The sequence below is a fragment of the Diceros bicornis genome, chromosome 30 (assembly GCF_020826845.1).
Source record: "Diceros bicornis minor isolate mBicDic1 chromosome 30, mDicBic1.mat.cur, whole genome shotgun sequence".
Taxonomy (NCBI): domain Eukaryota; kingdom Metazoa; phylum Chordata; class Mammalia; order Perissodactyla; family Rhinocerotidae; genus Diceros; species Diceros bicornis.
Window position 1 is genome coordinate 6,055,686 of NC_080769.1, and position 13,516 is coordinate 6,069,201.

Genomic DNA, 13,516 nt, shown 5'->3' on the forward strand with positions numbered 1-13,516 from the left:
CTCTGGAAAGATATATCTGTAAACAGCACACACAAGATAAATGAGAGATGATACAAATTTCTGGCAAAATTGACTACAAAAAATATCACTAGAGATAATGAAAAACTTTATTTCATAACTAAAATGTCAAAGTTTATTTCTTGCGTCTGCAACAGTAGAAAGAAATAAATTTATAGCCATTAATGCCTATACTAACAAAGAAGAGAGATCTCTAATCAATAACCTAAACTTTCACCTTAACAGATTTAAAGAGATGAGGTACCAAACTCAAGGCAAGGAAGAAAGGAAATAATAAAAATTAGAGTGGAAATTAATGAAATAAAGAATAGAAAAACCACAGAGAAAATCAATGAAACCAAAAGTGGGTTCTATGGAGAGATTAACAAAATTAATAAATCTTTAGCTAGATTGATCTAGAGAAAATGATGGAAGTTTCAAATTCATACAATGCGAAAGAGGGCAATTACTACTGATGTTACTGAAATAGAAGGATTATAAAAGAATTCAATGAACAATTGTATGGCAACAAATAAGTCAGATGAAATGGACAAATTCCATGAAAGATGCAAACTATGGAAATTAAATCAAGAATAAATAGAAAAATGGAATAGAACTATGACAAGTGAAGGGGTAGAAATAATAAACAAAAACTACCCACAAAGTAAGGCTAGGATCAGATTGCTTCATTATTACAGAATTCTCCAAAACATTCAAAGATTATTTAATACCGGATCATCAAAAACTCTTTAAAAAATTAAAATGGAAAGATCACTTCATACTCGTATTGTGAGGCCAGTACAACAAATGCCAGCAAACCCAATCCAGCAACATATAAAAGAATTATACGCAATGACCAAGTGAGATTTATTCCAGGTATGAAAGGTTGGGATAGCATCTCAAAATCCATTTATGTAATAAAGGATATCAATAGATTATAAGCAAAAGTGGCAGATTGTTTCAATAGACGTAGGGAAAGTAATTGACAAAATCCAGTACCCTGTCATGATGAAAGCACTCAGAGTACTAGGAATAGAAGGAAATTTCCTAATATCATAATGAGCATTTATAGAAAACCCACATCTAATGTTATGTTTGATGTAAAAGAATGGATGCTTTCCCCTGAAGATAAGGAAGCAAAGAGGGTGTCTGCTCTTGCCACTTCTACTCTAGAACATACTGGTGATTTTATGCAAAACGATTACAGAAGAAAAGGAAATAAAATGCATAAGGAATGAAAGACATCAGCATCCTGGCGGAGTGAGCTTCCCTGTAAACTCGCCCTGGATAAGATACAACAAAAAAAGACATTCACATTACCAACAAAGGACACTCACACAGTACAGGGGCATGCCTGAGAGACTCACGCAGCCACACATCTGAGTGGACTGCTGGAGCCCCCAAAGGAAGTGAGGAGAGATAAGGAGAAATCCTACCCCTCCCGATCTGATTGGCGACTAACTCTGGGTCCACGCAGCTCCCAGAAAGGGGGCAGGGGCAGCTCTCTGTAGGAAAACTGTTGCTCTCTAAGTTCTCTCACAGCCTGTGGGAAAATCACATATGGAGGAGTCTGAACTGTAGTGGGGGTGCCATCAACATCTGAGCACTCCAGGAGAGCAGATAGTGAGGGAAGAATGAGAAGACCCCTGGGATGGGCAGGCAAAAGAGAGAGCCCCTCACCCCCACATGCCTGGCGCTCCAGCACAACCGGTCAGCCAGAGCGCTCGTGGATCACAGTGGGCTCAGAATACACAGCCCTTGACCCGCATCCAGTGGTGGCAGGTGGAAACTGCAACCAGATATTATTAGGATGAAGAAAAATAAATCAAACTCAGCAGCCACGGTTCAAAAATACATTAACTTTCCAGACCAGAAGGAAAATGACAAGCACCCAGAAATCAACCCCGAAGGGACAGAAATTTATAACCAAAACGACAGAGAATTCAAAATAGCTATCATAAAAAAGCTCAATGAAATACAAGAAAACACAGATAAGCAATTCAATGAGATCAGGAATTTCTTCACTAAAGAGATTGAAACCATAAAGAAAAACCAATCAGTATTGTTGGAAATGAAAAACACAATGGAGGACATAAAGGAAAACCTGGAATCTTTAAAGAACAGAGCTGACAGCATGGAGGAAAGAATTAGCATTATTGAGGATAGGAATGCAGATATTCTCCAGATGGAAGAGGAGAGAGAACAAAGACTAAAAAGAAATTCTCTGAGAAATATCCAATTCAATTAGGAAATGTAACATAAAGATTATAGGAATTCCTGAGGGAGAAGAGAGAGAAAAAGGAACTGAGAGCTTATTCAAGGAAATAATAGCTGAGAACTTCCTAAATCTGGGGAAGGAGCTGGAATTACCAGTAAAAGAAGCCAATAGATCTCCTAAATATTACAACAGGAAAAGGCCCTCTCCAAGGCATATAGTAGTAAAGCTGACAAAAGTCAATGACAAGGAAACAATATTAAGGGCAGCTAGACCAAAAATAAATAATTAAATAACATACAAAGGAATTCCCATCAGGCTCTCAGCAGATTTCTCAACAGAAACTTTACAGGCTAGGAAAGACTGGAATGATATATTCAAAATTCTGAAAGACAAAAACTTTCAGCCAAGAATATTCTATCTAGTGAAAATATCCTTAAGATATAATGGAGAAATAACAACTTTCCCAGATAGACAAAAACTAAGGGAGTTCATGGCCGTGAGACCACCACTACAAGAAATGCTCAAGAGGGCCCTCATGCCTGAAAAAATAAAAAAGAGAAAGGGGATACAAAGCTTCAAGCAAGGAGAAAAATAGGTAGACAAAATCAGAAAAATAGTAGCTCTATCTGAATGGTTAGCAAACACTTAAATACCAAAATCAAAGACCACAGGAAGGAAAACACCAAAAATAAATATAACCTCATCACTTTAAACACACACTCACAACACATGATGGAACAAGTTGTGACAATAATTACTTAGAAGGGGAAGAGGAAAGGGATCAAATCAACTTAGTCTAATGAAATACGAGGTCATCAGATAATGGACTAACTCATCCATGAGATTTTTTATACAAACCTCAAGATAACCACTAAACAAATAATCAAAACAGACTAACAGATAATAAATAAAGAGAAAACTAAAAGAGTCATCATACAGAACTACCAAACTGAATTGGTGGTAATCCAAAACACATGGGACGAGAAACAAAGGAAATGCAGAAGAACTGGAAAATAAGCGATAAAATAGCAACAGTAAGCCCTCATTATCAATAATCATTCTAAATGTAAATGGATTGAATTCTCCAATCAAAAGACACAGAGTGGGGAGACGGATTAAAAAGCAAGACCTGGGGCTGGCCCTGTGGCATAGCGGTTAAGTGCATGTGCTCCGCTGCTGGCGGCCTGGGTTTGCATCCCGGGCACTAAAGACAAACACAGACTCAGAGTGAAAGGATGGAAGAAAATACTCCAAGCTAATGGCAAACAAAAGAAAGCAGGTGTTGCCATACTTATATCGGATAAAGTAGACTTCAAGATAAAACAGGTAATGAGAGACAAAGAGGGGCAATATATAAGGATAAAAGGGACACTCCACCAAGAAGAGATAACAACTATAAATGTATGCATCCAACACAGGAGCACCACAGTACATAAAACAACTATTAACAAACCTAAAAGGAGATATTAACAACAACGCAGTAATAGTAGGGGGTCTTAATACCCCACTTATGTTAATGGATAGATCATCCAGACAAAAAGTCAATAAAGAAATAGTGGACTTAAATGAAAATCTAGATGAAATGGACTTAATAGACATATACAGAGCACTCCATCCCAAAACAGCTGACTACACATTCTTCTCAAGTGCGCATGGAACATTCTCAAAGATAGACCATATGTTGGGAGACGAGGCAAGCCTCTATAAATTTAAGAAGATTGAAATCATAACAAGCATCTTATCCGACCATAATGCTAGGAAACTAGAAATCAAATACAAGAAAAAAACTGGGAAAATGATAAAAATGTGGAGATTAAACAACATGCTACTGAACCACCAATGGATCATCATTGAAATTAAAGGAGAAATCAAAAAATATCTGGAGACCAATGAAAATGATAACACACCATACCAACTCGTATGGGATGCAGCAAAAGCAGTCCTGAGAGGGAAACTCATAGCAATACAGGCCCACCTTAACAAACAAGAAAAAGCCCAACTAAGCAACCTTAAACTACCCCTAACAGAACTAGAAAAAGAAGAACAAACAAAGCCCAAAATCAGCAGAAGGAGAGAAATAATAAGAATTAGAGCAGAAATAAATGAAATTGAAACCGAAAAAACCATTAGAAAGGATCAATGAAACAAAAAGTTGGATCTTTGAAAAGATAAACAAAGTTGACAAACCCTTAGCCAGACTCACTAAGAAAAAAAGAGAGAAAGCTCAAATAAATAAAATTAGAAATGAAACAGGAGAAATCACAACAGACACCACAGAAATACGAAGGATTATAGAAGAATACTATGAAAAACTATATGCCAACAAATTGGACAATCTAGAAGAAATGGATAAATTCTTAGACTCATACAACCTCCCAAAGCTGAACCAAGAAGACATAGAGAATAGACCAATCACAAGTAAAGAGATTGAGACAGTAATTTAAAACCTCCCCCAGCCGGCCCTGTGGCTTAGCGGTTAAGTGCGTGTGTTCCACTACTGGCGGCCCGGGTTCGGATCCCGGGCACGCACCAACGCACCACTTGTCCGGCCATGCTGAGGCGGTGTCCCACATACGGCAACTAGCAGGATATGCAACTATGACATACAACTATCTACTGGGGCTTTGGGGAGAAAAAGGGAAAAAAAAAAAAAGGAGGCAGATTGGCAATAGATATTAGCTCAGGGCCGGTCTTAAGCAAAAAAAAGAGGAAGATTGGCATGGATGTTAGCTCAGGGCTGATCTTCCTCACAAAAAAAAAAAAACACCTCCCCGAAAGAGTAAAAGTCCAGGACCAGATGGCTTCTCTGGAGAATTTTACCAGACATTCAAAGAAGACTTAATACTTATCCTTCTCAAACTATTTCAAAAAATAGAGGAAGATGGAACACTTCCTGGCACATTCTATAAGGCCAACATCACCCTGATACCAAAGCCAGACAAGGGCAATACAAAGAAGGATAACTACAGGCCAATATCGCTGATGAAAATCCTCAACAAAATATTGGCAAACTGAATACAGCAATATGTTAAAAAGATCATACACCACAATCAAGTGGGGTTTATACCAGGGACACATGGATGGTTCAACATCCACAAATCAATCATCATGATACACCACATTAACAAAATGAGGAATAAAAACCACATGATCATCTCAATAGATGCAGAGAAAGCATTTGAGAAGATCCAACATCCATTTATGATAAAAACTCTCAACAAAATGAGTATAGAAGGAAAGTACCTTGACATAACTAAGGCCATATATGACAAACCCACAGCCAACATCATACTCAATGGTGAAAGTCTGAAAGCCATTCCTCTAAGAACAGGAAAAAGACATGGGTGCCCACTCTTGCCACTCTTAGTTCTGGAGGTTTTAGATAGAGCATTTAGGCAAGAAAAAGGAATAAAAGGAATTCAAATGGCAACAAAGAAGTGAAACTCTCACTATTTGCAGATGACATGACTTTATATATAGAAAAACCTAAAGAATCCATTGAAAAACTATTAGATATAATCAACAACTACAGCAAAGTTGCAGCGTACAAAATCAACTTAGAAAAATCATTTGCATTGCCGTATACAAATAACGAACTAACAGTAAGAGAACTGAAAAAGATACTTCCATTTACAATCACAACAAAAAGAATAAAATATCTAGGAATAAATCTAACAGAGGAGGTGAAAGACCTATGTAATGAAAACTATAGGACATTATCGAAAGAAATCGATGATGACATAAAGAAATGGAAAGATATCCCATGCATATGGATTGGAAGAATAAACAGTTAAAATATCTATATTACCTAAAGCAATCTACAGATTCAATGCAGTCCCAATCAGAATCCCAAGAACATTCTTCATGGAAATAGAACAAAAAATACTAAAATTCATATGGGGCAACAAAAGACCCCAAATAGCTAAAGCAATACTAAGAAAAAAGAACAAAGCTGGAGGCATCACAATCCCTGACTTCAAAACACTACAAAGCAATAGTAATCAAAACAGCATGGTACTGGTACAAAAACAGACACACAGATCAATGGAAGAGAACTGAAAGCCCAGAAATAAAACCACACATCTGCGGACAGCTAACCTTTGACAAAGGAGCTAAAAACATACAATGGAGAAAGGAAAGTGTCTTCAATAAATGCTGCTGGGAAAACTGGACAGCCACATGCAAAAGAGTGAAAGTAGACCATCTGCTTTTGCCATTCACAAAAATTAACTCGAAATGGATCAAAGACTTGAAGGTGAGACATGAAACTATAAAACTCCTAGAAGAAAATAAAGGCAATACACTATTTGACATTGGTCATAAAGGAATCTTTTCCGATGCCATGTCTACTTGGACAAGAAAAACTAAAGAAAAAACAAATAAGTGGGACTTCATCAGACTAAAGAGCTTCTACAAGGCAAATGAAACCAGGAAAATGAATAGACACCCCACCAGCTGAAAGAAAATATTTGCAAAACACATATCTGACAAGGAGTTCATCTAAATAATATGTAAAGAACTCACACAACTGAACAACAAAAAGACAAGCAACCCGATCAAAAAATGGGCAGAGGAAATGGAAAGACACTTCTCCAAAGAAGGTATACAGATGGCCAATAGGCATATGAAAAGATGTTAAATATCACTGATCATCAGGGAAATGCAAATCAAAACTACACTAAGATATCACCTTACACCAGTCAGAAAATGGCTATAATCACCAAGACAAAAAACAAATGTTGGAGAGGGTGTGGAGAAATGGGAACCCTCATTCACTGCTGATGGGAATGCAAACTGGTGCAGCCTCTATGGAAAACAGTATGGAGATTCCTCAAAAAATTAAAAATAGAAATACCCTACGAGCCAGCTGTCCCACTACTGGGAATCTATTCAACAAACTTGAAATCAACAATCCCAAGAGGCTTATGCACCCCTATGTCATTGAGCATTATTCACTATAGCCAAGAAGTGGAAGCAACCCAAGTGTCCCTCAACTGATGATTGGATCAAGAAGATGTAGTATATATATACAATGGAATACTACTCAGCCATAAAAAAGACAAAATAGTCCCATTTGCAACAACATGGATGGACCTGCAGGGTATTATGTTGAGTGAAATAAGCTGGAGAGAGAAAGACAAATACCACATGAATATCACTCATATATGGAATATAAACCAACACACGGCCAGAGAGAACTGTATGGTGGTTACCAGGGGCAACGCTGTTGGGGGGTGGGCACAAGGGGTAAAGGGAGGCATTTATATGGTGACTGACAAACAATAATGTACAACCAAAATTTCACAATGTTATAAACTATTAAGACATCAATAAAAAAATGCATGAGGATTGGTTAGAAAGATTTAAAACTATCTCTACTTCTAGCTGAGATATCTTGTTTTTAGAAAACTCCAAGGAATCCACTAAAAAAATAATTAGAACTGATAATTAAGGTCAGCCAAATGGTAGGATACATCAAAATATAAAAATCAATTGTATTTCTATATACTTGAAATGACCAATTTGATAATGAAATTAAGAAATACATTCGCAATAAAATCAAAAGGAATAAAATACTTAGGAATAAATTTAGCAGAAGTACAAAATGAATACTCAGAGAACTGCAACATATGGTCAAAAGAAATTAAAAATGTATAAATAAATGGGAAATTGTCCCAATTTCGTTGATCAGAAGACTTGGCACTGTTGAAATGGCACTGCTCCCCCAATGGTCTGAGATTCAGCACATACCTGTCATGATCCCAGCTTATTCCTTTATACAAATTGGGAAGCTCTTTCATAAAATTATGTGGAATTGCAAGTTAACCAGAATAGCCAAAGCAGTCCGGAAAAAGAAAAATAAAGGGGTAGGACTGACATTTCCTCATTTAAAACTTTGTAACATGCAATGGTAATCAAGAGTGTGTGGTTCTGACACAAGGATAGACATAGAGATCTGTGGAATAGATTGAGATTTGAGAAATAAACCTATACATCTGTGGTCAACTGGTACTTGAAAAAGTTTCCAAGTATGGGGCAAGAATATTCTTCGTATATGTTGGTGGTGGGCCAACTGGATAGCCATATGCAAAAGAAAGAGGTTTCAACCTTACACGACATCAAATACAATAATTTACCAGAAAGGATAAAGACCTAAACATAAGAGTAAACAATAACATACTTAGATAAAACGTAGGAAAATATTCCTGACCTTGGACTTGTCAAACAATTTTAGATAAGGCACCAAGAGCAAAATAGAAAAAAAAAAAAGGTAATTTGGACTTCATCAAGTTAATGACTTTGTGCTTCAAAGGACACTATCAAGAGAGTGAAAACACCCTTTGGAACCCTTGTGCACTATCACTGGGAGTATAAAATTATGTTGATGGTATGAAATACAACGTGGTGGTTCTTTCAAAAATTACAAACGGAGTTACCATCTGAACTAGAAATTCTACTTCTAAGAATTGAAGTAGGATTGAAAGTGAAGACTTAGATATATGTGTACTCGTGTTTATGTTAGCATTATTTATAATAACCAAAGGGTGGAAGTTACCCAGGTGCCCTTCAACAGATGAACGGATGAAAACAATTTGGCGCATACATACAATGGTATATTATTCAGCTTTAAAAAGAAAGCAAATTCTGACGTGTGCTATAATTAAACTATACACTTAGAAAATGCTGAAAATGTAAATTTTATGGTATGTGTGTATTACCACAATTAAAAGTAAAATTTTTAAGGCAAGAGAGTGAAAACACAACCCATAGAATGGAATTAAATTTTGCAAATCATTTATCTGAGAAGGAAGTGGTATCAAAAATATCTAAACCTCCTAAAACTTAATTATAAAAGTCAAATAACTGAGACCGACCCCATGGCACAGTGGTTAAGTGCGCACGCTCCGCTGCTGGCAGCCCGAGTTGGGATCGCGGGCGCGCACCAATGCACCTATTGTCAGGCCATGCTGTGGTGGCGTCCCATATAAAGTGGAGGAAGATGGGCACAGATGTTAGCCCAGGGCCAGTCTTCCTCAGCAAAAAGAGGGGGATTGGCATGGATGTTAGCTCAGGGCTGATCTTCCTCACCAAAAAAAAAAAAAAAAAAAAAACCCAAATAACTCAATTTAAATATGGCAAAGGATCTGAATACACTATTTTCAAGGAAGATAGAGAAATGGTTAAGAGCATATGAAAAGATGCTGAACATTGTTAGTCATCAAGGAAATGCAAATCAAAACCCAAGTCTGATACCACTTCACAGCCACTGGGATGAGTATATCAAGAAACAAGATAATAACAAGTTTTGTTGAGGATATGTTTATAAATTTGAACTCTCATACATGGGTGGTGAGAATATAAAATGTTGTAGTCACTGTGGAAAAATGTCTGGGAGTTCCTCAAATATAAAACCTAAAAATACCATTTGACCCATCAATTCCAATCCTAGGCACTTACGTGTGTGTGTGTGTGTGTGTGTGTGTGTGTGTGTGTGTGTGGTGAGAAGGCTTAATCCCTTGTTTTAGCAAATTTCACGTATTCAAGTTGTATATGTATATCAAATCATCACATTGTAATCTTTAAATATAGACAGTTTTATTAGTCAGTTACACCTTGATAAAGCTAGGGTGCGGGGGAAGATTTTTCAGGTCCATCCCACATTTGCATACTGATTTGTTGTTTTCCTTATATCAGTGAAAGTAGGAATCAGTTGCCTTAGATCTGTATATTATAGTGATTAACATTTGAAAGGTCCTAGGGAAATGGGCAAAAACTGATCTAAAATAAATTTCCTTTCAGTGTAAAATGTACACCTGAGACTTTAATGGCTGTATATCACACCCTCTGGTTAGACTGAGAAGGGCCCTTGCATTCAGGCTAGGGCTGTGGGATTCAAACTTGCCACCAGACCCAAGTGCTCTGGGATTCTTCGTCTTCAGTACCAAATGAGTGGGGTGGGGAAGGGATGAGCAGAAGGCTCATCACTAGCAAGGATCACAGATTAAAATGGAGCCTGACTCTTTGTTACAGATGGTGAGGTCACATTCAAGTGCATTTCTAAACAAGGGTCATAGTTCTATGATAGGCCTGGCAGGCTTATGACAAGCCCTTGACATCTAGAGGACAGAAGACCCTCTTGTTTCAGTGTGGCCTGGCCTGCGCCACCCTCATTGTCTGTACTTGCTCCATTTGGAACTCAATCAGGAGTTCCCAGTGTATACCTGCACCCACGTGTTCACAAAGAGCTGGCTGAAAACAATAGAGGCTGCCCCAGGCCCGGAAATAGTTGTGTTTAAATGCAAATGTGCCAGTTGAGTCAGGTTTCAGCCACCTGCCTGGGCTGGTTCCACTGGGTGATGCAGGCCTCCCCCCCCCCCCCCCCCCCCGCCCCCGCCACTTCACTCTGGGATGAGGGGCTTCTAGACTGTCCATTTGGGGGAACTGCTGAGGCAGGAGGGTGGTGTGATGCACTGTGCCTATGTGGATGTCCCTTGTAGCTCCTGCCATTCTCCAAATCTATTGTCACCTACCTTAATCATCCCTGGTGACTCTGTTGCAGCCTCTGTCATGCTGTGATCTGCAGTAGCCATGGGAGTCATAGGGAGGACTCAGAGAAACCCAGGAGACCTAGAAATGGTAAGTGTGCAGCCCTGGGGTGAGGAGACATGGAGGAGGAGCTGGTTAGAACCAAGCTGTGGTGGGACCTGGCCTCCCTCTAGTCAACTCCAGTGTCTGTGGACTTCAGTCCGCAGGTGGCCCCACTGGAACCTCAGTCCCCTCTGGCCTGCATTGTAGGTGCTGGGCCAGTAACCAGGAAACTGGGTGTCCTGTCTGTCACTGTGGGAGGTGACATCAGCCCCGGAGCCTCTCTGGGCAGCTCTGCAACCACAGCCCCATGTCTCCCCAGATTGTGCAATGACCACGGGGAGGGTCATCAGGGACTATCGTGACTCAGTCTCTGGGGTTTGTGTGTAGGAAGTGCTGTGGTCTTTTAGGTCCCCAGTGCCTCCTTCCTCACCACTGCGCACCTATTTTCTCATGAGTTTTCCAAATGTTTGGGGAGTGGGGTGATGGTGCTCAGGGCAAGCTGCCCCAGGAAGCACCACTCTGGTATGCGGATTATTTCGAGCTGAAGACAATAAGGACATTTGACCTCCCCCACTAACTGCCTAAAAAAATCTGACATGGTGGCTCATTCCTGGAACAGATCTTCTATCATGATGGCTATAAAGATAATGTAAAATAGATGTTACAATGGGAGGGGCACCAAGCCCCTTTTATCAAAAAAAACTCTGTCTCTCCCTGACCACTTATCTATAGATGACCCCGAAAAGAATTGTCCTCCTGCCCTCTGAAGTCCCAGGCCACTACCCACCCCCAACACGCTCCTCGCCTTTAGCTGCAATACTTAAGCAAGCAGCTGAGACAGAGGGATGAGTTGCTCATTTCTGAGCTTCTCCCATGTATACATGTTATTAAACTTAGTATTATTTTCTTCTGCTAACCTGTCTTGTTGATTATTTGGCCAGCCAGAAGAACCTTAAGGGAAAGGGCAGAGGGAGATTCTCCCTCTTCCCCCGACAGGGGTCTCAAATCCATGACCCTGTCTCTCCAGGCTAACTCTTCCTAGGGCTGACAGTAAGTCTCTAAATTTTTGATCCCTCCCCACATTCCCAAAGTCAACTTCCCCTCCTGATTCACAGCATCTTTATCAATTCTTCATCCTCCATATGCACTTCAAACAGTTCCAGTGATTTAACTGTTTATCATTATTCCCCAGAGCCATGGATGGATCTTTTTAAAAGATTTTATTTGTATTTTACGTGAGAGGAAAGCAGAGAATAACTCCCTGGAACTACATTGCAGTAAATCCTTGTGTCTCTCCCCCCAGGATCTTTCTGGGCACAGACATCCTATGGGAAGTCGTTTGGGTGGAGTTTCCTCTTGAGAAACTTTCCTGGATGATCTGTCCCATTGGCACTCACCCTGCTTGAGTTTGTGACCTAGAGAAGATTTATTCCCTTCTTTAAGTCTCCATTTTTCATTATGGGTAAATATATTTAGTCAATAGAACTTGGAAGACAATATAAAATAGTTCAAGGGGCTGGCCTGGTGGCATAGTAGTTAAGTTTATGCACTCTGTTTTGGTGGCACAGGGTTCACAGGTTTGGATCCCAGGCACGGACCTACACCCCACTCATCTGCCCAACGTGGGGCCTTCTGCTCACCGCAAGACATGCCAATAGTCAACAGGCAAGGTGGTGGGAGAAAAAGGACTTTTTTATTACAGCTTGCTAGCAAGAAGGAAGATGGCCGACTCATGTCTGAAAAAAAATAACATCTTAAGGGGCACAAAGTCTTACAGCAGTTATATAGGCTGGTGGGTTATTGGGGAGGGGGTTAGGAATGTTGACCTTCTGGTGTTACAGACTGGGAGTCGCCACACCGGATCTTTCAGTTTTCATTGATGATGGCTATTAGCATAGATTCTCTGTTGGGGGGGGTCATCACATTCCTAAGGAACTCAAAAGAACAAAGTTATCATCTTATCGCAGCTGGGAGGTACGTGCACAAGCAGGGGTTGTAAAATCAACATAGCAGTTAGATCTCCTGGAGGGTGCATATCCAGCTGGGCTAGTTAGTCAGAGGTCATTCAAAGTTACAGTAGGGTTTCTTTTCTACAACGTGGCTTCCCTCATGTCAACCTTGTCTTGAGCCGGTATCAAAGCCATGCTGTGGCAGGTGTCCCAGATATAAAGTAGAGGGAGGTGGCCACAGATGTTAGCCCAGGGCCAATCTTCCTCAGCAAAAAGAGGAGGATTGGCAACAAATGTTAGGTCAGGGCTAATTGTCCACACCAAAAAAAAAAAAAAAAAGTTCAAAACAGGCAAAAAGAGGTGAATTTTAGAAAAAATATAATATCCCTGTATTATGTTCCATTTGTTAACAATACTTGTTTCACTCTTTCTTTCCCTGAACGTGTGTAGTAAGTTTCTGAGGTCTGTTCTTTACATTTGGGTGTTTTCAAATGAAATTCCAGGGCTTAGACATGCAGACCACAAGTGTTCAAGTGTGATTTCTTGCCATGGAAATAGCATCACCACAGGACCAGGAACAGAATTTGCCAGCCCAAAATATGAATCTTTGGTATAAGGGCTATTTTGAGCTGATTATTAAAAAACAGCAGACACAGGCAAAGCTCTGAAAACCTAGTAGAAGTTACCCTTTTGTAAGGGAAATTTATGTTTATAAGAGAAATGTCGATTTGTAAGGGTGCCAGGAGGGGGAGGATGACCTAAA

The 13,516-nt window shown here is 39.6% G+C and overlaps 1 protein-coding gene across 4 annotated transcripts in view; it reads left to right on the forward strand.

Annotated features, from left to right (window-relative positions):
- The window catches only part of LOC131394519 (zinc finger protein 709-like), a 54,525-nt gene that overhangs the window by 27,726 nt on the left and 13,283 nt on the right, over nt 1-13,516 (forward strand). Inside the window, exon 2 of one of the 4 annotated variants that reach the window (XM_058525878.1) lies at nt 10,776-10,852. The exons of the other annotated variants lie outside the window; for them this stretch is intronic. Coding sequence (XP_058381861.1) covers nt 10,805-10,852 — 48 coding nt within the window. The 5' untranslated portion in view covers nt 10,776-10,804. The remainder of the gene's footprint in view (nt 1-10,775; nt 10,853-13,516) is intronic. 4 annotated transcript variants of the gene reach the window in all.